The sequence below is a fragment of the Ambystoma mexicanum genome, chromosome 6q, assembly GCF_040938575.1.
Source record: "Ambystoma mexicanum isolate Mex_15411 chromosome 6q, UKY_AmexF1_1, whole genome shotgun sequence".
Taxonomy (NCBI): domain Eukaryota; kingdom Metazoa; phylum Chordata; class Amphibia; order Caudata; family Ambystomatidae; genus Ambystoma; species Ambystoma mexicanum.
Genome location: NC_090937.1, coordinates 1,176,704,058 through 1,176,731,880, shown reverse-complemented (window position 1 = coordinate 1,176,731,880; position 27,823 = coordinate 1,176,704,058). Strand labels below are relative to the sequence as shown.

General features: G+C 47.9%; 1 protein-coding gene across 1 annotated transcript in view; it reads left to right on the top strand.

The window, feature by feature from the left end:
* WDR19 (WD repeat domain 19) overlaps positions 1 to 27,823 on the top strand; it is a 2,828,275-nt gene that overhangs the window by 1,013,099 nt on the left and 1,787,353 nt on the right. Inside the window, exon 13 of the mRNA XM_069631788.1 lies at positions 20,402 to 20,508. Within this exon, the coding sequence (XP_069487889.1) occupies positions 20,402 to 20,508 (107 nt within the window). The remainder of the gene's footprint in view (positions 1 to 20,401; positions 20,509 to 27,823) is intronic.

Sequence of the window (27,823 nt, the reverse complement as noted above, 5' to 3'; positions counted from 1 at the left end):
CTCAGAGAAAACTAGTGAATATGTCAGGATGCCAAAATTAAGTCTGTTACTGTCTTGTCCCAAAAAGTCTACTTCTGTCCCTAACACTAATAACCTACTACAACTGTACAAAGATGATCTCTTCCAAAGTAAAGTGTCCATGCCAACAGAACAGTTCCCAATGTCTCGTTGATCAAAATGACAAAAGAAATGCTACACAATGTATAACTCAAAGGATTAGGGTTTGCTCCTTTCCCCTGGATTCCTTCTGGTTGTACTCTCCTTTCTTTGGGTTCCAGACTCTATATCCTCTTAGGTAAATGTCACTGTACTTTTTTATTTTCACAATGGGGCAAGTACCAGACTCACAGTTCTTTATCATACCTGCTTTGTGTACTTCGCTGCCAAGCATGGGTTTTCTTCTGATCAGTCTCTTTTACTTTCAGAGTTCTCGTCCCTCTTATTCTCAAATTGTCTGGTGTATATATTGAGGTATTTACCAAAAAGGCTTATAATGACAGCAGGTGATTACAGTTAATAAGATCAAAGTTGGTTAAAAAATGTTTGGATGGAATGACCAAAACTATTTATTTGAAAAGTATACACCTATTTCCAGATTTTCACAGAAGGTTTCTCAAATTTCAAAGTACAGCTTCAGTCTTGGATAGTAAGATAATTTTGTGACCTAACAACACAAAAAGGTTTTAGGTAGTGATGTTCTTTTTGTGAAGCTGATTATCAGGTACCAAGTGAAAGTGAAAAATATTTTAAAAAAGACTGATTTAGAAAGACCTCTCTGAGCGTAATTTCTAAATCGAACTGTCACACCCCTGCCACATACGATTGAACACAGGGGCTGACAGACGCGGCCGGTCCAGAAGAGGGGAGGCGCTGGCATCCCAGGTAAGTGTTTTGTGAGAGAGGGAGAGTGGGGAGAGAGGGAGAGAGGGAAGTAGACAGTGTGTGTCGGTGTGGGAGGAGGGGGAATGTTTGTGGCGTGGAAGGGAAGGGGCTGGGGAGCGGGTAACCGTGTATGTTTGTGTGTATGATTCAGGGTGTGTCTGTGGTGAGGGTTTCAGGAGAATGCGTTCGGGGAAGGGTGGTAGGCAGAAAGGTGGGGTGGGGAAACGCCCCACCAATTTAAAGAGAAATATGAAAATATAGCGTTGGAGAGTATGAGGGTGGGTCGGGCAGTGGATCAGCTTCCAGAGGTCAGCTAATGGGGTGGAACACCCCCAGTAGTGTGATTCTTCCGCTTTCAAAGGCTGCCAAAAGAAATCCAAAAAAAATCTACCTTTTTGATGTGCAGCATTTATAAAGCAGAAATATATATAACTGATCATTATTCTCTTATCTGTAGCATCTGTGTTCTTGCTCGATTGTTTGAGAAGCCACTTTTTATTATTTTCTATCATTTTAGCTGTTCTCCAATACTTTTTTAAACCAATACGAATACAAACATGAGGCAAAAAGTAGAACACATTCAAACAATTGCAGGAAGCTATAGCAATCAAAATGTTGAAACAGCCTTCCAACTGCACAACATATCCAAAGTGTTTTTCTTCCTTTGTTGCTTTTTAAGTAATGGCATTAGTAACAAGGCAGACCATTTCTGGTTGTCCTATTAAAAGTTCAGTTGGAGAAGACCTCTGTTGTGAAATGATACTCATTTACTTGTTAAGCCTCTGAAGTGGAATAAGGAAGAATTTGCTGACCTATAACTTGTTTCTCCAGGGGACTAAATCCTATTGTTACAATATTCAGTGCCATCTATAAAGTGGAACACAGCAGTTTTTGTTAGGTGAATTTGTAAGGTGTCACACATGCCATTACTGTGTGTAGGCTAGTGGAAGGCCACCATGCTTGGGATTTGAGTGAATAGCTAAGAGTTCTTATCCTGCGGAACGCAAGGTGATTTTTTTGTGGGTTGGACAGGTTCCGGCTAGTCCAGGGAGGGTGCCAGTTGGCAAGTTCTGCTAAGGGGTACTGGGGTAGACTGGCCGAGGAGGGCCTGGCCCCATTAAAGCACATAAGGGTCCAGGCACCAGTCACAGCGGCAGGGGGACAGTTTAGCAAGGGTTAGGGAAAGAGGAGGTGAAAAGGAAAGTCTTGAGAAATTTTCAGAACTTAAGGAGATCTGGCTCAAGTCTGAGAGAGGCCGGAAGGGAGGCTCCTGCCAAAGAAAGTGATCTACCCCCCACTCTCTGCTCAGAGAAATATCTGATCTGCCGAGAGTTGGAGCTAGAGGACCGGAGGACTCTAGCAGGGAGGTATTTAGGGAGAGACAGTTGGATGTAGCGTGGTCCCAAGACCCAGAAAGCCTTGTAGTTGATGCAGAGGGTCTTGAATATGATCCTTGCAGCCACCAGGAGCCAGTGGAGAGATTTTAGGGCTGGAGAGATGCGGTCCCTTTGCTTGGGGCCAAGGATAAGTCTTATAAATCTTGCGACCCTGTTCTGGATTAGTTGAAGAGGACGAAGGGAGGAAAGAGACACATTGAGGAAGAGGCTGTTGCAGTAGTCCATCCGAGGGAGAACCAGGGCTCTGGAGGCATTGAGCTTCTGGGAAAGGTCAGGAAAGGGAGAATGCCCCTGAGGTGGTGGAGCAGAAAGTTGGACTTCTTGGCAAGGTCTGTGACGTGAGGGGAGAAGGAGAGAGAGAGAGAAGTTGAACATGACCCCAAGGTTTTTTGCCTCACAAGTGGGTGAGGGGAGGGAGCGCAAGGAGGGCGGCCAGAGAGTGGGAAAGAAACAGGGAGCAGGCATCCTAATGAGAAGGATCTCAGTCTTAATGGCATTAATGCAGAAATCATTAGCAGAACACCATGCATGAATAGCAGTCGGCAGTCAGGTATGAGAGAGGAAGAGAAGGTATCAGAGGGAAGCTTAAAGGAGAGCGGTGTGTAATCAGCATAGCACTGAAAGTGAGGAGAGTAGGTGGAGATAAAGTGGGCCAGAGGGACAGGGTAGGTGTTGACCAGTCACAGCGATAGGATAGATCCCTGAGAAACGCTGCTGGTAGAGAGTTAGGTGGATGAGAGGAAATGGCCCAGATGCACTTGGAAAGCTTGGTTAGAAAGGAAGGTGGTCAGCCAGGCCAGTGCCCAGTCTGTGATGCCTAGGATTTCATGGAGATGATTTATGAGGATGGCATGATTGACTGTGTCAAAGGCAGAGGAAAGATCGAGAAGGATCAGAACAGAGGGAAAGTTGGAAACAAGATTTGAGAGCTGGTCTTCACGGGTGTTCAGGAAAGCAGTTTCTGTGCCTCTTGCTGCTCTGAAGCCAGACTGGTGGTCATGAAGACAGCCAACAGATTTGGTGTGTTGATTCGGTGTGTTGAGTCAGTTGGGGGATCACCAACTTCTCCATTTTTCCCAAGAAAATAGTTAGCCAGGCAGGAAGAGTCAGCAGATGGCTTTTTTAGGAGAGGGTGCACAAGGGAGTCCTTGAGGGGTTGTGGGAAATAACCAGTGGCAAAGGAAGGGTTACAGAAGTCAGCCAAGTAAGGGGCAAGAGAGGAGATGTTTTCCTTAATAGTTCTAGAAGAGCAGGGGAGCACCTGTTTGGGGGAGACTTTCATAGAGCGGACAACTCTAGAGGCCTCATCTGGTACAATGTGAGAGAAGGAGGAGAGTATGGGAGAGGGCGAGAGGAGGGCCAAGGGAGGCAGGGGCGAAAGGGGGGGTGGGGAGGGGAGTAGAAGAGAGAGAGGACAGGATGTCCTGTGTTTGGGTGGAGAAGTGGGAGGCCAGTGCAGTGCCCTGAAGGAAGAAGAGGAGGCTGCAGTAGGATTGGCAAGATCCTTGCAGATTTTGAAAACTTCAGCCATGTTATTGGTGACCCCAGAAATGTGGACTTGGACATGAGCCCTCTTCTTGGAGCAGATGGTGAGTCGATGTTGCCTTTGGAGCAGGCGACAAGCCAGTTTGTCAGAGGATGTGTCTGAGGCCTGCCACTTCCACTCAGCAACTCTGCGCTTGCGTTACACATAGGTCAAGTCAGAGTCATACCAAGAGTTGCACTTGTAGGAAGGCTTCATACTCATGACAGGGGCAAGGATGTCCAGAGTGTTGGAGATGGAGGTGTTGAGTCTGTATGAGAGTCAAAAGTCTGGGTGGAAGGAGAAATGAATGTGGCAGCAAATGCAGCGACTGACACACGCTTCATCGGTCGAATACAGAGAGGGAGACTGGCAGCGCGGGCAGAGGCAATGAGAAGAGAGTAATCAGACCAGGAGAGAGGAGTAGTTAGAGGGTTGGAAAGAGTCATGTCTGCTGAGATGAGAGCATCAAGGGTGTGTCCAGCAAAGTGGGTCGGGCCAGAAGGAAGAATTGTGAGGGAAAGAGAGTCACAGAGGTCACAGAAAGATAAAGTGGCTGCATCCGAGAAAGTCTAGATGGATATTAAAGTCATCCAGGAAGAGAAGTTTTGTGGAGGTGGTCAGGGGAGAGATGAGCCCATTCAGAGAGGAAAAGGGGGGTTGGCCCAGGGGGCTGTAGATAGTGGCAAGAGTGAGGGAGAGGGTGGGAGAGACACCCAGGGAGAGACACCCAGTCTGCATACTAGGCATTCAAAGGTATTCAAAGGAAGATTAAGATTGAGTGGGAATGATAATAGCAGGGATCCATCCAGGGAAGACAAGGGCAACTCCACCTCTTGACCAGTGAGTCCTGGGCTTGGAAAGGATTTTATAGACCTCAGGAAGAAGAGTATAAAAAGCAATGACAGAGCTGGCATTGAACCACGTCTCAGTGAGTGCGAGGACGTTGAGGTCAAAATCTTCAAAGAGGTGACAGATGTAATAGGAGTGTTTAACAGCAGAGGAAGAGTTGAGGGTAGCTAAGTGAAGCTGGTTGCCACCTTTTAAAGGTCTTCCGAGGTGGGGTGCAGAGACATGGTACTTACATTGGGGGAAGGCCAGAGTGATGGCAGTCAGAGTAGTGGCAGGAGAGGGGAGGAAGTTAATGAGAGATGGGAGAAACCTAGCCATGAAGGAGGAGATGGGGCTGAGAGCCCTGGCCCATGATAGTGCCATTTTGATGGACATTAATGATGCACCTAGAAGATGAGAAGTATACCAAGAGAACTTCCCAGCTGTTACCCCCATTATTGGGCTAGGAGGAAAAAGGGGAGAGGATAGAGACCATATGGGAAGTCCATAGGTCAGGAGATTGCAATCTCATTTGGATACATTAATGCCACTATTCAATCCTCTGGTTCTATGGTCCCCACATCCACTTCCCACTTTGACTTAAGGTTAGACAACTCTGGTGTTGCAAAGGCAGTTACAACGTTATGCATTGTGGAAGTAACCTTGGTAGGTATGCGTTCCAACAGAATGTTTTGTTCCAACAGTTTTCATTCTGGCATATCTGTGATTACAGGAAGCTGGGTGTGTAGTGCGTGGGTAAATTGGAGATAATGGTAATGCTCTGTGCCAGGAAGACCCCATTTAAAGCTCAGCTCTTCAAAGTGGGTCATGTTTACCCCTATAAGTTTGTGACCCACCGTCATGATCCCAGCCTCCACCCATTCTGACCAAACCAGGAGTCGGTTTGTTTCAGGCAGGTTACCGTTCCTCCATAGTGTTTGTATCAGGGTCATTTTCTTGTCCCAGCCTATATATAGCCTATATATTTGTGGGCTTCCCTCCATATTACTGCTGTATTTTGTGCCATCATCCAGGGGGTGGGGGGAATCTACCCAGGTGTTGATATAAATTCATGAGTGGTGACATATCCTGTAGCCCTTCAATCTCTGCTCGGATGTGTGGGAATTCCCAGTCGCCATGAAGGACGTCATTAATGACCATCATCTGGTTCGCCAAATAATACGATGTAACGCTCACCTGACTCCCACGGAGACGCTGACCAGGTCTGGACTGCTGCGGCCTCTTTTAAGGTGATGCGCAGACCTCGGAAGACCGACTGGACAGGACCCCCAAATCTCGCTTGTCTGACTCGCAGGAGAATCCTTCTGCAGATGGAGAAAGGGGATTAACTACCTGCGGAGTAGCGCGTCGGCCTCCCACCTCCCTCTTTCACTCTCCTCAGACCACCTCCGAAATTCCCCGTTAACTCTCACCTTAAGGTTTGAAAGGACAAGCTCTCCATCCTGCTTCTGGTGCAGGGGTGCGATTATATCCAGTTACTTCACTGGTGTTCGGATTGGTGAGGATCCAAGCTTACTTGTCTTTCCTGGCAAGGTGCCGTAAGTATACTGTTGTAAAAGTTCAAGAGTTGGCCTCCTTTTCTATTTGCCTTTATATTCAGTAGTCCGTCTTTTATCCCTTTTATCACAGGTGCTGAGTGAAGATTTCACGTAGAGGAAACAATTCGCCGAAGGTAAACTCAGGTGAGTTTATGATGGGTGGTTCCTTTAATGTCCTTATATTCACCCACTAATGCGTGTGTCTTTTTTCCCCATAGGGGCCGGGGTACGGTACTGCCGAAGAAGCGGCGCCGACCCGAGATGAGGAAAGATTCTCCCAACAATAATCAGGTAAGTCTTATGACGAAAATCTGGCTTTACTCAATAAGTTCCTTTTGCTCACCTTTTGTTCTTCTCTTCCCCCTTAGGCGCAGGTATGCGGCGGATCGTGCAGATGGTCGCTAAGGAGCACGGAGAAGCCTCGTGAACAGGTGAGTGGAACGCGGCGCTACAGCGAGCAACGCGATGCGTCTTTAAAATAAATGTCTTCCCTTAGGATCGCCGACGTGATGACTCCGGACTCCAGGTAGAAGCAGGTAATGTTCTTCTGTTCACCTTTTCCCTTCTCTTCTTTCCTTTCAGGTGTTCCAGGATGGAGGCGGGTGTGGCTGGAGTCAGGATGCAGGAGCAGACACGGTGAGCGTCCAGCTGCTAGGTGCAGAACAACGCGAAGTGTGAGCTGCTGTCTGGATGTGGCTTAAATAGCCCCCAAAGTAGTTCCAGGTACGTATTATTCCCCGGCCATGCCCGAGTGGCAAATAGTCCCACAGGTAAAATAGTCCCTTTCAGGCCTCAAAGAGGTCTGGATCTGGCAGCACGATCTGCATCAGGTAAGTTCACATAAACACTCCCTTTATGAGCCTGGCGCCTATGGCGCCAGGACTGAGGTCCAAAATGTGCCTGGCGCCAAAGGCCTTTTCCCCAGGAACATGATGTCTGCTTCCGGGAACGCTGCTCCTGTACTGGTTCTCCGGGAGTAGGCATCATGACATACGATTGAAGATGTGGTAATCCTATCCCGCCCTCCCAAATCGAACGTTGTAGCGTTTGAAGGACAGTTTGTGGAGGTCCCCCCTCCACGAGGAGACCCCTGAGAATACCCTCTATTTTACGGAACTCCAGGTTGGGGATTTGCAGAGGGGCATGTTGTAGGACATACAGAAAATGCAAGCATTTTGAAAAGGGCCGCCCTGCCCAGTAAGGTCAATGGAAGTAGTGTCCAGTGCCAGGCATCAGTGGTGAACCGTTTGGTGTCTGGGTGTAAGTTGTGCATTAGATATTCAGAAAGGTCAGCCGTCACCTGGATCCCCAAGTAGCGGAAGCGATCATATTCCATGCGGTGTGGACAGTTTGGGGGAAGTGTGCGATCTGCTCCTTTAATCGGGAAGAAAATAGATTTGCTCCAGTTAACATTTTAACCCGCTGAATACCCCATATTGCTCCAGTATCTGCGTGGCGACTGGGCAGGTGCGGATCGGATCACGTAAGTGTATCAAGATGTCATCTGCGTATTATGATACCCTATCCTCTGTACCTTCGGGCCAGCGAAATCTCATCCACAAGTCCGTCCACAAGGGGTTCAATAACCATTGCATATAATGACGGGAACAGGGGGCACCATTGGCCTGTCCCCCTTCCCAACAGATAGGTTTTGGAGGGCCACCTGTTGACCTTAACTTCCGCCAGTGGAGATTCATAAAATAGTGGACCCACCCCAAAAATGTCTCCCCAAATCCCATCCTGGTCATAATTTCCCAGAGGCTCTCCCACGCCACCGAATCAAAAGCTTTCTCGAAATCAATAGCTAGTAGTGCAAGAGGTTCACTAAGAACTGGTGATTGTTCTAGCATAAGATGTAATCTGCGGATATTCATTAGTGTTGATCTAGCTGGCATACAGCCGCATTGATCCAGGTGAATTAGAGAAGAGATCACTGTTTGCATTCTGGCAGCAAGCACTTTGGCAAGGACTTTTGTTTCGCTGTTAATCAATGAAATTGGTCTATATGAGCTACAAAGCTCAGGAGGTTTCCCCGGTTTTGGGAATAACAATGATGCTTGCTTTACGTAGATCAGGGGAAAGGATTCCCTGTTCCCTACAATGAAGAAACATTTTAAGTAGAGTTTCAATGGGGAAGCCGTTGGGACCCGTCGTCTTGCCTGAGTGTAGCTGTGAAATAGCCACCACAATTTCAGACTCTGTAATGTCTTTGTCCAGCTGTGCTTTTTAGATCACAGATAGACAGGAGAGAGTGATACCATCTGGCACAGTGTTGTCGATTGGTGCGGTTGCGCTCTTGTACAGGTCTGCATAATTATCCGCGAAACCTTCAGCGATTTCGCAGTGTGTGTGCACCAGCCGGGATTGTACAGTACTAATCCAATGGACGTCCCAACCAGGCCACTATTTTCCCGGCCTTGACCCCTGTTTCATAGATGCGTGTACTAATTTCCAAGAGGACCTGCCTAGCATTATCTAGGGCAATATTCCAGAGGTGTTCATTTGCTGTTGGGAGGGACCTGTGCGTTTCGATCCACTAAGTATGTGTCTTGCCTCCCCTTCAATCACCTCACTTTCTGCATCTATCACTTTTTGCTGGTATATCTTTTTATTGGCGGATATCCAAGAAAACATCTCCTCCCCGGATCACCAACTTATACGCTTCCCACATCACTTCTGGGCTGTCTACAGTACCAAGGTAGTAGTTGATTAATCGCCATGTGGGGGTTGGGGTGGGTCTGCTTGTTTTCAGTTCTAACATTAAGGGTGAGTGATCCGAGATTCCCCGGGGAATTAGGCCTGCAGCGATTGCTCTGTGTGCATCTGGTGTTTGGAGAAAAAAGTAGTCCAGCCTTGAGAGGGAGGTGTGAACTCCAGAATGGTAGAAATAGCAGCAATATAGTGGGTGGAGTTTCCGCCACACATCACTCGGACCCAGTGCAGAGGAAAAGGCTGCTTGCTTCGTGCATGCCTTGGGGTTCCTCCCACGCATGTGTGTGCAATCTAGTGTCACATCCATGACGTCATTGAAGTCCCCACCGAGGACCCACAGGTCTGGTCGATGGGTTGTGAATATGAGTAATATGTCATCTAGGAGCTGTGTGGTGAGTAGGGGGGGGGCATATATTGCGAGTATAGCTATATTTTCTCCCCATATCTCGCCCTGTAGCAACACAAATCTGCCGATAGAGTGAAGGGAAGCCTTTTATGGAGCAGGATCAAAACCCCCCTAAGGCCCATGGAGAAACCAGCATGAATTGCAGTACGATAGTTTGTTCGTCGAAACAGGGTGCACGTCATACCGGGCAGGTGAGTTTCAGTGAGAAGAGCAATTTCAGGGGAGTGTCTGTTGAGAAATTGCATAACAAGATGCCGCTTGATCCCTGAACTTAGGCCATTAACGTTCCACTTGAGGAGTCTCAGAGACCTTGTGCTATCCTTGGTCATTGCAAACCCAGAAAGGGAAAGTGTATTCAGTCGTCAGGTGACATGCTGGGAATGTCTTATTTGTATGCATAGTGGTGCGGGTCAAGTGAGTGCGTGGCTGTATCAAACGGGATAGTGTAAGAACAAGAACAAAAGCAACATAACTCCCCTCCCACCACCCTATACTCAACCCCAACCCGAAGTATCTGTGGCCCGAACATCCACTGATGACCAAAACAACCGTATCAAATCAAAAACATACAATCCATGATATATTCTGTAGCAAAAACAAGTAAACCGTAGTAACCCAACCAATCAAACTTGGGGGTGGGGGAGACGTGACTGCACCGAAACTGGTTGAGGCTCGGCAACTCCACTGCCCAGCTTGACTGAGCCCAGGAGTTTGTCTGCCTGTCAGTTAGGCCATGCACCTTGCAGTGTCGTTACTATCTCAAACTCCCTTTAGTACAATTCGGTTAGGTATTGTCCATGGGTACAGCTGGGTCTGATTCCTGAACCACCGGCATCTGTTCCGGAGGGGGTGGTTTGGAGCAGAGCCGAGGTTTGGTACTCACTTTGTTTCTTTTTGGCCCCAAGTCGCCCTACAGATGTTGTTCGGCCTATTTCCAAATCTCCCGGGGATCCGTGAAATGCACAGTAGTGCCCTAATGATAGATCTCTAATTGTGCCGGGAACAACAGGCCATATTTGACGTTCATGGATTTGAAGCGTCTCTTAAATTGGTCAAAGGACTGTCTAGCACGTTTCACCTCCCTGTAATCCGTGAAAAAGGCCATCCGGGACCCATTGTAGGTGATTGACCCTTTTGTCCGGGCCATTTGAAGCAGTGCGTCAGTCCCTATAATTTAATAATCTGGCAATAACCATACGCGGTGGCGCACCAGGAACAGGTCACCCTGACTGCATGCAGTGAACCCTTTCCACAGAAACGAAGTTTGAGAATGTTTTAGTGCAAAGATATCCAGCAGCCATTGTTCAAGAAACAGTTCCATGTTCGGTCCTTCTGCTTTCTCAGGCAGTTAGGCCACCTACCTGGGGGGGGAGACGCTCCCGGTCCTGGAGGATCTATCCGAGGTTTCGGTTAGCAGGGAGAGGAGTCTCCCGGCACCCGATTCCTCGGATAGTATCCGTTGTGCGCATGCGCCACGGCCCGCGGAGTCCAACGGCTTGCGCTTCAAGCCTCGTTGTCACTCCGGGGTTTACGGGCTGCGTTCCACGCCTCGGCTTCATGCCGAGGGATGTAAATAGCGGCTGTGTCAGGTAACGAATCGCGTCTTAACGCGGTTTGTTCGTGACCAGCCGTAGCAGCGCCTACCTTCTGTTTTGCCTCCAGTCTGAGTTCCTGTTCTTGGTCCTTTTGCCTGCTCTCCTTCCTGGGTCCGGTCCACGTTGGCTCTCCCGAACCCTGCCCTCCTGGGGTTATCTGGGAGCCTTTTCTTGCTGCCTACCAGGAATCAGTCTCTCTTGCCTTTTGGACTCACCCTGCATTCTCACCCTGCATTCATTCTCTCCTTGGTTACTAAGACTATCCTGTTACCATTGGCAAGCCAATCCCTATACCCTGGTCTCCTGCCTACTGGGATTCCGCTGGCTCTCTGTGGTACCTTGCCCCTTGAAGTTATCCCACCTATTGGTGGTCACCGCTCCAGAAGAATCGGAGCACTTACCTGGTACCTTAGCCAGTGATTAGACCCTCAGCCTGGCCTCTCCAGTACAGACGTCATCCAAGAGTCCCGCCTCGACAGGTGCTGTCCGCCCTAGGGACACACACCTTAACAGATTAAGACGCCTACCAATCTGTACTGTTCCAGGGATGGATGACATTGAGGAATTAAGAACTGAGATCCGAGCCTTACGAGCCGAGATGACGGTACTCCACCAAGAGAACGTGGCCTTACGGCAGATGGTTGCTCAAGGATCCGGAGCAAATATAACGCCAGACCAGCCCGGTGAAATTTGATGGAGATCCCAGACGAGTAGCAGAGTTCTGCAACCATTGCCGGATTCATTTCTTGTGTCGCCCAACCCATTTCAGTCTGGACAAAGCCAAGATTGGATATATATTGGGTAACCTGGTTGGGAATACGTTGGCTTGGGCTACGCCCCTGGTTGTAGCCAAGAGCCCGATTCTGGAGGATTTTTTAGCCTTCGAGAAGGCCTTTTTGGACGTCTTCCAGTCGCCAAACCTAGCAGCAACAGCACAGAACCAGTTAATGGACTTAAAACAAGGCACCAGTGATATAATTGCCTACATCAGTCGTTTCCGTCAGTTAGCCACAGATTCCCAGTGGCCAGAAGTCACCCAGAAAACCCTCTTTCGTAGAGGATTAAGGGAAGAGTTCAAAGACGAATTGTTACATATCCCAGAACCTGAGACCTTACAGGCACTACAAGAACAAGTCCTGCGTATTGATCATAGATTGACGGAGAGGCGAAATGAGCGACGCAGATCTGACAAACCACTTCCTAGAATCCTGCCAGACATTCCCAAAGTCCAAGGCTCACAAGAACCAGCATCCGAACCCATGCAATTGGGAGCTCTGAGAGGACCCCTGTCAGAAGCTGAAAAGAAAAGAAGAAGAGATCTCCGGTTGTGCCTGTACTGTGGGGCCTCAGGGCATTACCTTTCCACGTGCCCACAACGTCCTCTCCGTAGGTCGGAAAACTAAACGGCCTGTCGTATGTAAGGAAGGCGACGACAGGCCCCTCTTCTTTGTTATCAGTCCTTCCAGAGAACGACCGGGAGAAACAACCCATGCAGCCAGTAGTCCTCATGGCCTTGAGGATCAATGTTACCTGGGCGAGAAATGACCCTGTAGAAGTCCTCGGGCTGCTGGATTGTGGGGCTTCCGGGAATTATATCGATGCTGACTTCGCTGCCAAGACCGGGATTGCCTTGTTACAGAAACGTTGCGCCTCCATGGTGGAGGTCATTGATGGCACTCCTCTGTCTTCTGGACCGGTCCATTAGCATACTGGGACACTACAACTTCAAATCGAGGAGCACCGGGAAACGATTTCTCTTGACGTCATCAAAACTCCTTTGTATCCAATCATCCTGGGTTTGCCTTGGTTGTTACATCACAACCCCAGTATTAACTGGGAGACCAGGACACTGGAATTCTGTTCAGTCCGTTGCAAGCAGGAATGCTTTGACCACTATCATCCGGCTCTGAAGGCCTCGTCTTCTACTCAGACCGAAGTAGGTAACAGGACTGGTCTCTACTCGGTCACTACGATACCAACTGAATACAGGGAATTCCACGAGGTATTCTCTGAACCCAAAGAGATTCCATTGCCTCCGCATAGGAGCTTCGATTGTTCGATAGAGCTCCTTCCTAACACAACGATACCACATGGCAAGGTCTACTCCTTAACTGTGCAAGAAAAGGAAGCTCTCCAGGAATATCTACAAGAATGCCTTCAAAAGGGATACATTATACCCTCCACATCTCCTGCGGGATTTCCTTTGTTCTTTGTTAAGAAGAAGGAGGGCACTCTTCGGCCATGCATTGACTATCGTCAATTAAACGACATCACTAAGAAAGACCGGTAGCCGCTCCCCTTGATACGTACCATGATGGAGTCGTTACATGAAGCCCGGGTGTTCACGAAGCTGGACCTCAGAGGGGCCTATCATCTTGTGCGGATTCGAACCGGTGATGAGTGGAAAACCGCATTTAAGACCCCGATGGGTCATTACGAGTATCGCGTGATGCCATTTGGGTTGTGCAATGCCCCCTCCATATTTCAACGCTTTATGGATAACGTCTTTGCTGATTTGATCGGAGTATCAGTCTGGGTATATCTGGATGATATCCTTGTGTATTCCAAAGACCGCAAGGAACACTTAGTCCAAATCCAAGAGGTTCTCAAGAGGCTACAGCTGAACCATCTGTACGTCAAGCCTGAAAAGTGTCTTTTTCATCAAGCTCAAGTGGAGTTCCTGGGCTATGTTATCAGTGCTATGGGAATACATATGGACCCTGCAAAAGTCCGTGCCATCCTAGAATGGAAACCTCCCAGAGACCGACGATCCTTGCAACGCTTCCTTGGGTTTATAAACTTTTATCGGAGATTCATCCCTTCATTTTCCAAATGGGCAGCCCCGCTCTCTAACTTGACCAGCAGTAAGAGATCCTTTTTGTGGGAACCGGAGGCCGCTGCTTCCTTTCTGCGGTTAAAAGAAGCCTTTAGCACCTCCCCCATTCTTCAACATCCACGGGAGGATAGACCCTACATTGTTGAAGCAGATGCATCGGATTATGCTGTGGGAGCAGTTTTATTGCAATTGGATCCAGACGAAGAGATGGAGCTTCCCTTAGCTTACTATTCCAGAAAACTCACCGCCAATGAGCGTAATTATCCCATCATCGAGAAGGAGCTCCTTGCCATCAAGACTGCTTTCGAAGAGTGGCGCCACCATCTATTGGGAGGACGTTTCCCTGTAGAAGTGCGTACCGACCACCGCAACCTACAGTTCCTACGTTCATTACAATGTAGAACATCACGTCAGGCTCGATGGGCCTTCTTCTTTTCGCAATTTGATTTCCACATCACATACATACCCCACAACAAGAACGTCAGGGCTGACGCATTATCCCGCTCACTGGAGGATGACGTAGCACAAGAAAACAAGGGAGAGCTTGTGCTAGCCCCGAAACACTTTCTTCTGGCTCTTACACCCTATCTACAGAAAGTCGCTCAGGAGACTGCTGCGGACCCAAGACGTACATCTTTATTGATGAACCCGGAAGTGTGCGAAAAGGACGGCTTCCTACTCTTCCGAAATAGATTGTACGTACCCTCTGAAGAACTCCGTAGGGCCATATTACAAGGACTACATGATTCAAAAGTTGCAGGACATCGTGGGGTACGCGCTACACAGGAGAAGATAGCTCGTCAATTCTGGTGGCCTGGCTGGGCTAAACAAATCAAGCAATATGTGGAGACCTGTCCAGTGTGTGCCCAGGTCAAGACACCTAGACAGAAACCTGTAGGCCTATTGCAACCCACTGAAATTCCTCCTCACCCCTGGCACACACTTGCCACAGACTTCATCGTGGACCTGCCAAGCTCCGAGGGTCAGACTTGCATCATGGTAGTGGTGGATTGCTTCACCAAGATGGCACATTTCGTTCCCTTTCCGAAAATACCCACAGCTACTCAGATGGCCCAGTCTTTCTTACAGAACATCTATCGTCTACATGGCTTGCCAGAGAAGATTATATCTGACCGGGGCTCTCAATTTGTTTCCGCCTTCTGGGGTCAACTCTGTCGCCATTTGAGTATACACAGGGCTCTCAGCTCTGGCCACCACCCACAGACCAACGGGCAGACGGAAAGAACCAATCAGACTCTGGAACAATACCTACGTTGTTTCACCAATGCTTCCCAATCCAATTGGGTGTCTAATCTAGCTTTGGCAGAGGTCGCTTATAACAACTCCATGCACTCAGCTACTGGGTTTAGCCCTTTCTATTGTTCTTCCGGCCTACACCCCAAACTCCTACCACTCTCACCCATACAACCCAGTTCAGTTCCCTCAGCTGATCAGCTGATAGCCAATATACAAGGTTGTCATAGCCAGGTTTTGAGTGCCTTGCATGTGGCTAAGGCGAGTATGAAAAAGGCCACTGACAAGCATCGCAAACTTGGTCCGGTTTTTCATGTAGGAGACCTAGTATGGCTATCATCCAGAAATCTCCCGGCCCGAAACCTTCCGTTGAAATTGGCCCCTAGGTTCCATGGTCCTTTTCGTATATCACTAAGCAAGTGTCACCGGTAGCTTTTAGACTGGCTTTACCAGCTTCATGGCGTGTTCACCCGGTCTTTTATGTGTCCCTGTTAAAACCCTATCGTCCCGATTCCTTTGGTCGTTCCCACTCTCGGCCAGCAGCCGTCGATGTTCAGGGTACGCCAGAGTTTGAGGTCCAGGAGATATGTGACTCCCGTTTCTATAGGGGTAAATTGCAATTTCTGGTGGACTGGAAGGGCTATCCCCCCTGTGACCGCACCTGGGAACCGGTCATCAATGTTCATGCCCCTCGTCTTGTTCGGGAATTCTATCTCTCTCATCCTTGGAAACCCGGTTCTCCTGCCCTTTCTGTGGGGGGTTATGGTGTTAGGCCACCTACCTGGGGGGGAGACGCTCCCGGTCCTGGAGGATCTATCCGAGGTTTCGGTTAGCAGGGAGAGGAGTCTCCCGGCACCCGATTCCTCGGATAGTATCCGTTGTGCGCATGCGCCACGGCCCGCGGAGTCCAACGGCTTGCGCTTCAAGCCTCGTTGTCACTCCGGGGTTTACGGGCTGCGCATGCGCAAGGCGGCCTGCGTTCCACGCCTCGGCTTCATGCCGAGGGATGTAAATAGCGGCTGTGTCAGGTAACGAATCGCGTCTTAACGCGGTTTGTTCCTGACCAGCCGTAGCAGCGCCTACCTTCTGTTTTGCCTCCAGTCTGAGTTCCTGTTCTTGGTCCTTTTGCCTGCTCTCCTTCCTGGGTCCGGTCCACGTTGGCTCTCCCGAACCCTGCCCTCCTGGGGTTATCTGGGAGCCTTTTCTTGCTGCCTACCAGGAATCAGTCTCTCTTGCCTTTTGGACTCACCCTGCATTCTCACCCTGCATTCATTCTCTCCTTGGTTACTAAGACTATCCTGTTACCATTGGCAAGCCAATCCCTATACCCTGGTCTCCTGCCTACTGGGATTCCGCTGGCTCTCTGTGGTACCTTGCCCCTTGAAGTTATCCCACCTATTGGTGGTCACCGCTCCAGAAGAATCGGAGCACTTACCTGGTACCTTAGCCAGTGATTAGTCCCTCAGCCTGGCCTCTCCAGTACAGACGTCATCCAAGAGTCCCGCCTCGACAGGTGCTGTCCGCCCTAGGGACACACACCTTAACAGTCCTTGGATGCGCATGTTGTTACGCCTTGACCTGCCCTCAGCCTCGTTAACACGTTCCTCCATTGTTTTCAGGCGTGCCATGACCCTGGACATCTGTTGCTCCACCGTATGAAGCGTGCCCTCCGCCATAGAGATGTGCTTTTCTGCTTCTCCTGTACGAGAGGATAGCTTTTGAAGGTCATGGCGCAAAGCGACACCTCAGTCGTTATGTAACAGTAACATTTGTTGCATATTACTCCATCCTGCTCTGGGTGGAGTCTTTCCGGAATGTGTCCTTGACCATGGTGCGGGGAGTACTGCAGAGGAGTAGAGCTATTATCCAGTACACAGAAATAGTGCAGGGACCTCAGTGTGATGGAGCCCCTAAGAGACCCTCGCGTATGGAAACAAGGCACAATCACCACACACAAACTGATACGCCAGACACAAGGTTGTAATCCCAAAAGCTAGGGATTATTGCAAAGCAAATAGTCTCAGTTGGCCAACTGGGTCTCACGCCCCGCGACGTGTGTCTCCAGACCTCGAGGGACGCGTGAGTTTTACAACAGTTACATATATACAAAGCGAGCATCTTACAATCAGCGGTGACGCATTCAATAACGCCCATAATGTATTTCCTTTGAATTGGGTTCGACGATTGACAATTGTGACGTATATGACACCTTCAAACATACATTTAGCAACAGTTTGCAATTTCGTGAGCCTGCAGACACAATTCTTTGTTTTAGAGAACACATTGCTCCTGTTCTTGTAAGCGAGCTGCGTGCAGGGGACACATTCCAGGCCTCGCTATCTTCTAGTTTCTGTTCGTGTGCTAGGTGTCAACTCGCTCTCCAGGGCTCTACAGGGCTCAGGGAAGGGGGGCCGCAAAAGGGAGCATAATTCAAGCCATTAATTGTTCGTTTCTACCATTTCTACTGCATCAGCGAGACTGGCTGGCACCTGTGTAATAATTAAATGCCTTGCTGCCTACTTCCAAGACTTTGTGAGGGAGGAGACCGGGCATTTCTGTCTGGGTCGCCTGCGTTATGTTTCAACAAGTATCTCGCGGCCTTGCTCTATGCATGAAAAATAATGTAATAGTGGAGCAGAATAAGCTTTCAGCAAAGCAGTTTCAACAGAAGGCAAGAAGCGAAAGGTAAAACAAAATGGCGATTTCATTCATATCAAAATGGACGCACTTTAGTCAAGCTTATGGATCTGTATTTCTAATACCAAACACATGAGGCAGTTGGTCTTCGGCCAACAAAATACATCCCCTCCATTATTGAGAGGTGTCTACTTTTTCTGGACTGACAAGTGGTCATTGAGATAGTTTATCCCCAGTGGCGCGATGGGTGTATTGTCGGACGTGCCCAATTAAGGAGTGCTTACTAGATGTGCTATGGCCACCCGGCACACCCGGAACGGAGGGGGGCACTGGATAAAGCAAGTATCACCGCAGTATCTATTGCGGCCTGTGTCGCTGGGACCAGATATGCCCCCCGGCCAGTACCACTCTGGCACTGCTGTGTGCCTCTACATCAAAGGTCTGCTCCAGCCAGCAGGAGCTGAGGGCTGCTCCCCATGTATTATGGCTGGTTCCCAATCTGAGGTCCTCTTGTGCCCCAATTCCCTTCCAGCACACTGGGGCAGTCTGATCCTAATGCACCCCTCCAATGGGGTCTGTGCCAGTCCTTACCGGCCAGCGTAGTGAACCCGCCAGTAGCGCACCGTTGCTGCACTTCGGTATCACTCCTGCATCAGTGCTGTATCCGTTATTCAGCGGTTCACTGGAGTCTGCGTGCTCAGGAGGATGTCTCCGGGTGGCTCTGAGTTCCGTTGTGATTTCAGGCAGTGGCCTCTCCTCACCGCTCGGATAGAGCGCTTGTCTCTGGGGATTACCCTTGCTGGTATGTATCTCAGTCTCTGTGGGATTAATACACAGAGTGCTCTGGTTCCCATACGCACCAGTGTACGGTTTATTCAGGCAGGGCTCCCAAGTGTTGAGCGCTGCTCAGGCCCAGTGAAGGAAGGTCCTCCGTGCACTCCAAACGCGGGACCGGTCTTCTTTCGGTCTGATGCGGTGTCCATGCTCGGCTGAACCCCGGGTCTCAACAGAGCCAGAGGCCAACCTGGCCCGTCGGAGCACCTGTCCACCAGTAGGTCGATGGGTATTTATTTTTAGTAGAGAGGCGGCCCACACCGCTGCCGCCGTTGGTGCAGTTCAGGACTTCGGGCTGCGTTGTTAAATGGCCTGGGTTCCCCAGCACAGGTTGTGCTGTGCCATGTCATCTGTCGCCAGAGGTGGCCCGTGGCGTCTTGCTGGGCAGTCCCCTGCACAGTACTGCAGATAGACTGCAAAATGGCAGTCCATGTGGGCGATCGCTGCGTTGCGTAGCTGAGGTTTTCCGTCCCTAATCTCACCAGGGAATGCACTGCTCTGCCGCTTGTAAAAGCCGCACCGACCACCAGCAGAATTATTAAATCAACCCACAGACAAGGCCTGATAGTGACCAGGATATTCTCGGCTCCTACCGAGCTGCTGAGGAACACATCCTCACTCCAGCATCGCACAACCAATGCAGCACAGATTTGAGATTCAAGTGATTCAGTAGGAAGTGACCAGTAAAATTACACTAAAAAGTTGCTCACATACAAAATGTAGATGGAGTAGTGAAAACATCTAGATTTGAGAATCAAACTTAGGGTAAAAATTGATGACAAGCAGAATGCAGATTGAAATGTCAGAGCATCACAAAAACAGGGATGCGAGGAGGGAACAGGCATGAGTAAATGGCTGCAAGTAGAATTGAAGAGGCAAAGGTCAAACGGTTTGGAGTTTGCTGGGATCAAGTTAACACAAGGAGGAAGTCTTGGTGGAATTAGGCAGGTAGACAAAGTAGGAAGGTGTCAGTCAGTGTCTTAGGCAGGAGTGGGCTAATGTGAGAGCCAAATGAGGGCAGGAGGCAGCCTGTCCACAGCATGCTGCAAGAGCGCAGCGTGATACAGCTCTCACAAACTCAGAGTTGAAAGTTAGTTTGAGGTTGCTTGAGGGCAGATAGTGTAGCAGGAGAAGCAAAAGAGGCCACTCAGGTATGAACACAAGGGAGGAGAGAGTAGCAGACTACCATGTGCAGTGAGAGACTGGAAGTGGTAAAGCACTGATGGGCAGCACTTACCTGCTGGATTAGGCAATTTTCACGGTGTGATCACAGAGTCGGTGGCGGGGGTAATGCGATGTGACACTGCGGGACGGCTGGAAAGGCCAGGCAGTGGCCTTAGTGTGGCCCTTTGACGGGGCAGGGGGACAGATCAGCCTGCCGGCTCCCTGGATTAGCCTTTAAGGGAAAAGGGAGCACCAATCACAGCAACATTAGGGCAGACAGACCAGGCACTTATGTGCGGAAAATGGTGGCGGACATGTTGGAAAAGGTAAAGGCCCGACAGAATTAACATGCCAGCTGGGATACATGGCCACTTGCAGTGCAACCACAAACGTCAAGGGCAAAGGCCACACGTAGGATTTGCCTGCAGCCCCACTCTGCAATTTAGGTGGATTTCATGCACTTAGTCGTGGCACTCAAAATAGTTGAGATGACCAGCTTAGTTGTCTGAGGGTCTGTTGGTGGTGCTGCCTCAGCAACATTACATTTGAATCATACATGTCACAACAAAAACATGTTCTTCTCTGTGATAGAGCAGCATTGCAATTTATGATCTAACTTATGTAGATGTATGACAAGTTTCATGTTCATGTGCTACGTTACCTGGTAAAATTAAACCTCTGAGTACGGTATTTGCTTTTGGCATATATACTTAAACATAAATGTGAAATGTACATTTGAACAGTCTGTGTTTGTTTCTATTTAAATCTGTAGGTGCATTGAAACTTAAGGATGTAGAGTACCTTGGGACAGTGGCTAGCATGTGCCTTAACTCCGATTATGCTGCTGCATTGTTTGAGGGCAAATTACAGCTTCATATGGTAAGATTATTTTTGATCATTTCATAATTAAACCGTAAGAATTGCAAAAAGTAATACTCAAGATTAAAGAGATATTTTACTTCATACCATGATCTTCACTCTACATTGGTGACATTTTCTTTTGTAAAAATGTTCCAGGTGAAAACTATTGAACCTGATGGATGGACACCTCTGTAGAGTGCCACAATTGTTACACAAGAACCCTATTTTTTCGGAGGTATCACACGTTACAAACAGAAAATGTGCTATCCATTCACAAACCTTTGTGGGGTTTTCAGCATTTTGTTTTTCGATGTTTAAGGCCAATCCAAAATATTTCTGTTACTTGGATACTGCAGTTTATATTAATTTCAAACCCTATCAAGTTGCTCCTCTTGTTTCTAATGAACATATCTTGTTTAGGTTTTCTGAAGAGCTTTGTAAAACAGGCTTCACAGGACTACAAAACAATGTTCCCTCTAAGTATTCTTCTCTGAGCTGTGTGCAGCAGTTAAATGTTTGAGTGCACACTTCTCTTGGCTGTGTGCGTAATCCAGATGAACAGTGAGAGTTGTGACGGGTCTGCCACAAATAACCACTCTGACGTGTCAGTCCAAGGTTCTTTATTGTATTAACACTGACGAAATGGCTGTAGTTTCTTGTGGAAGATCATTAGAGCCTAAACCAGCCTTTTAGTAGAGGGGCATATGTAATTCAGTGGAATTTGAATGAAGGGAAGTTATTAATACCTGGGGTGCATTGTAAATGTAGCATAGAAATAAACATGTATCACCAGGTGTTTTGTCTAAATTTGTGGCAGAGGACCTGTATGATATCCTTAATCCATGATGGCTGCCACTACAATTTATGAATCAGAATTTGATCTAGAACTCCTTTCAGAGTGATCCTAACAACTATTTTGTAAAGATCTCTTTTGGTCACCGTAAAAACGGAATAATGAAAGGTCGTTAAAAATAATTGGTTATCTCTTATTATTTAGAAGTTTCTGTTCGCAGTTAGTTTTTCATGATTTCTTACATTCTTATCCTTCTATTTTGTTACATGTTCTGGTAATTGGCAAGAAAATTAGAAAATGATTTAAGAGCAGTTAAAGCGTGAAATTTCTATCTTCCGGTTGAATAATTTTTTGCAAAATGTCGATACCTCCAGATATTGAATATCATTTAAAAGTAGAACTTCCAACATCAACCAAAAAAAGAAAACGATAAAGGACATTTCCTTGTGTATCTTGTATCAACAAAGAAAGAAATCTTCCCAGGTTAATCCAAAATGTTATGAAAACATTTTCAAGTGTATTAAGAAAAGAGAGCAGAGTGGAACAATAACGAATACTTGAACATAAATCTACGATGCAGCAATTTAACACCTGCGAACTGAACAATTAAAAAGCATCATGGCATTTGGAATGCTATAAGCAATGTACACATAAGGCAAACATGGATTGAAGCAAAATATTGTATGGAGAGCAGTTATGTGAGCCAAAGCCGTCAATCTCCAGCAATGAAGAAGATGACGAAGTAGAACGAAGCTGCCCTACAAGATTAAAAATGCCTATGCACACCAGAAATAAATACTTCTTTTGCAACAAAGAATGTGATGAATCTGATGATATCATCACTGCTTTCCCTGAGATGACCTCCCCCTATGTGACTGAGACGGCACCTCTAGCTGAGAAGGAGAGAGGAGAGCTACAGATGCGGGACTGCCTTGCAACCCGTAATACCGCTGAACCCCATGATGAAGGCAAGCATGCTGTAGCAGACGACCTGGAAGAAGTGAATCTGAGAAGGGAACGGAGAAGCCAGGGTGTGGCTGGGCTGCTACTGAAAGAGAGGGAGCAGCGGGAACCGCGCACCAGGAAAGCCGACACATCGAGAGTGCAGTGCTCGACGGGGCGCACGCGATGCCAGTATGCCGAAGAAGGGTACAGCGGAGAAACGCTGGAGACAACCAGTAAGCCCTGGGAATGAAAAAGGGTTACTGGGTTGCTGGCGAGTATATTCCGCTCCACAGAAGCAACAGGTGAATCAAAAGGAACATGTGGGTAACCAGGTGGCCAAATGAAGTAAATCACTTCTTGAGAACACAGTGTGAGGGAAACAGCACCGTTACTGAAGAAGTGAGAGTATTGCAAAGCAAGTTATCCATGGGTATATATTCTTTTGAGTTGGTGAAACATAACTTGATACAAGGGATCTGGGGAAGAAAGCGGATACCTGGAACTGTGACCATTGTTCATTGAAAACCTTTTTGTTGGATTGGAATTTCTATGTTGAACTTGAACATTTGAACACTTTGAAAAATCAAGAGTCAATACCTTTACACATCAGAGTTTATTTAGAGTATGAGGGTCAGAATAATATTAAGGACACAAGACAGACCTTTTCTTTTGACATCTTGAGACTGGACATATTCATTAGTTTCATTGAGGTAGGGAAATCCTCCTAGATTAGGGATAGTGGGAGTATTTTCCAACCTCTGTTTTTGTTGATAAAAGTTTGTAACCACAAACATGTCTCCTCTGTGTCCGCGTCTCATTCCTCGGTCCTCACAAGAAGGAAGAAGAAGAAACCCAAATATATTTGATAGCAACTGATTCAGCAGGCATCTGTTTGAAGAGAGCAGTAGAACTGCCTAACAATGATGTATTGAAGATTCATCTTAGCGATTGTACAGATCCTGGAGACCCTCACGCAAGGGAAATTGCATATCACAGGCTATGTTGGAACACATATGTAGTTAATATCTTACTATGCAAGCCTACACTAAGCGGAAAGATGCAGCCAAATTCCCTGTTTTACGAAGCAACAAATGTTGAATTTGTAGTTTCAATTAGTGATTTTCTCCTTGATGGCAACGTAACAACGGGGGAAATTGAAAAGCTTTATTGGAAAATTGCAGCTAACCATGTTTTAGAAGGACAGATGAAAACAACCAGTCTCACTGAAAGTAACATCAGATGTTGCACTATTTCATGCAGGAGAAGAATTTGAGGATATTTAGAAAAATATAAGAACCCTTCTTGAAGCAGCTACGATTTTGCAGAGAGCAGTACTAACTTGTAAAAAATGTAAGTTTTAAAGAAGTGAATTTGGCAGATGTTGTACCAAAGGAAGTTGTTCTTTTTTTTTTTACAAGTGGTGCTGTCATTGACAGATGGAAATTAAAAGTAATTCAGAAAAGCAGGATACAACTGTAATGAACAGGGATCATAAATTGTCACAGATGTTCATATATGAAATGCTATCACCACAACAAGATTCCTACGTGAGCACTTCTACCACACAGCATACCTGCAAAATGCCCTTGCAAGTGGCAGTCGGGCTCACAAGGCACACAGTTACCCACAGCAAATGCATCATTCAATTTCTGCATAGAATGGGAGCTTCTATAGATTACTCCGGAGTACTTTGGTTTGAGACACAGATAGCCAACAAGGTAATAAAATGCATGGATGAGTGTGGAGGATCTTACAGTAGTGTGGAGGATCTTACAGTACCACAGGGTTGGTCAGAGGCAGATTTGTCTGTTATGCTGCTGACAACATTGACTCTCTCAAGGATACTCCTTATGGTAAAGGAACTTTGCACGGTACAGTTATGGTTGTCTGTCCAGAGAAATAGGCGTCAGATGTCCTAAGCCCAATTGAAATATCAGGACTATAATCACTTTGATCACTGTAGAAGATTCCTCAGTCCCTGCCTGAAATCATGTCTTGTTACATTCCCAAAGGGTGTAGACCCCAGAATCCTGTAAGCAGTCAAATCACTGATTATACAGAGAGGAATAAGGTTATTTTAGATTCCAACAGGCTTGAGGACCTACCTTGGGTGATGGCGGAAGTCTTGCCATTGAGTAATTTTCAAGAATGTTTCAATGAAATGTTGCTGAATACATATCGTAATCACACTGAAGAAACCAGAGACTGATGAATATGTGATAGTCAGAACCGTTCACTACAGTTCCAACGTGGTCGGCTTACATTTCCATTATTAGTGATCCTCCAACTAACGAAACTAGTCTGTGTACTCCCACTCATAGATGCCAGCCCAACAAGCACACAAACACAGCCCACATTCATGTAGAAGTTGGAGAAAATAGCATTTGTTGTCACCCCAGAATCAAAAACAGTTGTAACATTGGATCTTGGCCTTTATAAGCCTGTTTTAAAATCCGCTATGGCTAAAAAAGACTTGGCGATTTATAAACTTTATTTTCAACCACATTAGACAGACAGAATAGCATTACCAAATGATGATACATACATTGGCAGCAAAACATGAGTGTCATCTGTACTTTAACCAACAGTGGTAACCAACAAGCAGCCCACCCACCCATACTATGGGATGGCAATGTTCTACTCAGTGCTGGCCATCCTTGTTACCCCGTCAGTAAGTTCTCCTCCTGGGCCAAGTAAGCACAGAGTGGGGCCCAAATGTCTTTTGGCCGGCAGGTCGCAGTCACCATGGCTATACAAATGTCCTCCCTCTCACTTGTATACACCAAGTCTTTGAGCCATTCCTCAAAGGTAGGGGCTAATGCTGATTTCCATCGCCGCAGAATAAATATGTTGGTCACCATGCAGGCCAAATTAATACATCTTCTGGTAACCACCAGGACCTTGCCTATATCTCCCATCAAATACTTCAACTGGGACATGTTGGGCGAAATCCCCACAATATCATTCACATGTTCGGCTACTTTCTGCCAATATGTACTGAGAGGAGGACACTCCCAAAACATATGGTAGGAATTAGTAGGAATGGTGGCCACAGCCGTTGGGCAGCAGCTTGGGTTTGATAGTAGTGCCACATCTTCAGGAAGCCTAGCACACAGTTTGGATCTTTACTCGTCAACTGACACACATCTGCCATCAGGAAACATTTCCCCAATTGTCAATTGTTCCTCCATGCCCCAGACCCAGCGTATTCCTGTATCATACGTTGGAGGTATACCCGCATAATTCCAAAGTGGGACCCCCCCTACTGTATGGAACAGTCAGCGCCAGCCTCTGCAATATTCTAGCCCATGCGTTGACCGTCAAGCGCACCGGATCAAAGGAGCACAAGTCTACGTAACGGTCACTGAATATCACAGATTGTAAGATTGTGGGAGCCGCCCTGTATCAATTTAATGTCACATGAACTGCCTCTCCAGTAGAGGTATACCATTATCCCGCGAAATGCGCCTGCTCCACCAGGTAGTATAGTTTAAAATCAGGCGCAGACAACCCCCCACTACGCATATGACTCAACCAGATATTCCCAGCTAATCCTAGCCTCTGCACACCCCCATATAAATTCCAACGCAAGCAACTTAAAACTTGTGAAAAACTCCCTTCCCAGCAATATCGGGTACATTACAAAAATAATACAGTACCTTGGGAGCACTATTATTTTAAGTAACAAGAGTCTAACATATAATGAGAGGGGAAGCTTAGACCACACCTTGTGCTTGGCCCCAAGTAATTGTAGATATGCCGCATGGCTATCTTATTTTTCTCATTTGTGATATAACCAATTTTTCGACTTTTCACATGAAGTACAAATACATATAATTGTTTTTAAATCTCTTCACTGAAAGAAGGAATAACAGAAAGAAATAGAAGGAAAAAGAAAAACATAATATAAAAGGGTGGGGGAAAAACATTTATTGACTACCATACAGTCGTTTTCCTTTAATAAAAAAAACCCAATTTTCTTAGCACCTCCAGTACTTGAATGGTTAGTCCTGTTTCATGGCCAGCTGAGAGCCTGTCCCTAATGGAGTCTGTTGTTAACCAATCAAGTGTGTCCACAAATCTACCCAATAAACAACATCTCAGGCAGCAGTGCTCTTACAGTCTATTAGAATATGTTTCAGAGTTTGGGGGGGGTGCTGTTGTGCACGGAGAAAATGGCCGCTTAAGCCCAAAGCTCCCGCATCACCTTTACATCCTGCGCTTGTAGATCCGCTCACAGGTTGGCTGGTGGGCTGTAATCCGTTGTGCCGGTTGCAGTTGGGCTCCTACACGGATGGTGAAAATCTGAGACCTCCACAGTGCTGCATTGCCGAGGTCTGCCCTCGCGAAGTTTCGCCGACACGGGCAGTGTTGCCGGGCCGACGCGTGGCTCCAGGGGAATTTACCCGATAGTCGTGGTTGCTGCGGGCCGCGGCGGGGCGGAGCTATCACTTTCGCGCCCGATTCTGTTATCCTTCAGAGAGGACGCCGCAGGGGGCCCGTCGCTGCGCTGGATGGTTTGGCTGTGCCTCGGTACCCGGCCTCGACTCATCGCTGCTTGGCTGTCCTCTTTCCCTCGCCCTGGAGGTACGCGGCTCCCGCCGGTACAGGATCCTGACAACGCCGGACCCGGTGGACCAAGTAAGCCGCTGCCGGGGGTGGGAGGAGGAGACACGGTGCCCCGGCTGGGTCACGAGGGCCGCTCCCTTGTGGTGCTGAGTGTCCCTGGCAGACGTGGTGCCCCTGCCACTTACTCCCCTGAGAGCCCCTCCGCTTGACTTGGCGACTCTGGCCGGCTATACCACGCACATGGACCGAGGTGCTCGCGCTCCTAACTGCTGACTTGGTGTGCTGCGGTCGGTGCACGGCTTCCGTGTTGCTGATTTCTGGTAACCCTACAGACATCCATTATCAACTGGGTTGAGCGACTGGGAGTGTTTCTGGATTCGTTTGTTCGTTTGGTGGGGCGACATCTGGTACTGGGCTCCAGGATATCACTTGAGACCTCCTGATCTGGGGCTGCAGACCTCCTGATCTCTACCTGTCTCCCTGGACCTACAGTCGCTTTGTCGGATGGACTAAAATGCACCCTATGTTTTGCTAGGTGTAGATCCGGGTTGGCCGGGACGGTTACTCACCCTCATACTGCCATTGCTATGCGGCCATTCTGGTTTCGCCCTGACGGCTGTGGCGGACCCCTGGGTGCCATTATACTGGTTGTGTGGCTGGGTGCACTGGACATCGTATACGGGGGAGGATACAAGCCATCCTGATCTCACAGGCCTGCGGTGGCGACTTGCTGCACTTAGTTGAGGACCCCTTGTGCCCGCTCCCGGGAGTTGGGGCCTCGACCCTACGGTAATCCTGTGACAGATGCAATATACGCAAAAGATTCGATATAAACATGGGAGAGCCGAGCAAATCAAACAGAGCCTCCAAGACCCCTGGTGGCAAGAAGAAAGGCCCTATGGATACATTCACTAATGCTAGCCACGCTGTGACGGGCACGCGGTCGGACGAGGGAGAACAGGGCGAACAGGATGTGTTTTACAGGGAGGACAAACTGGCCACGCTAGTTCAGAACGGATTCCTGGC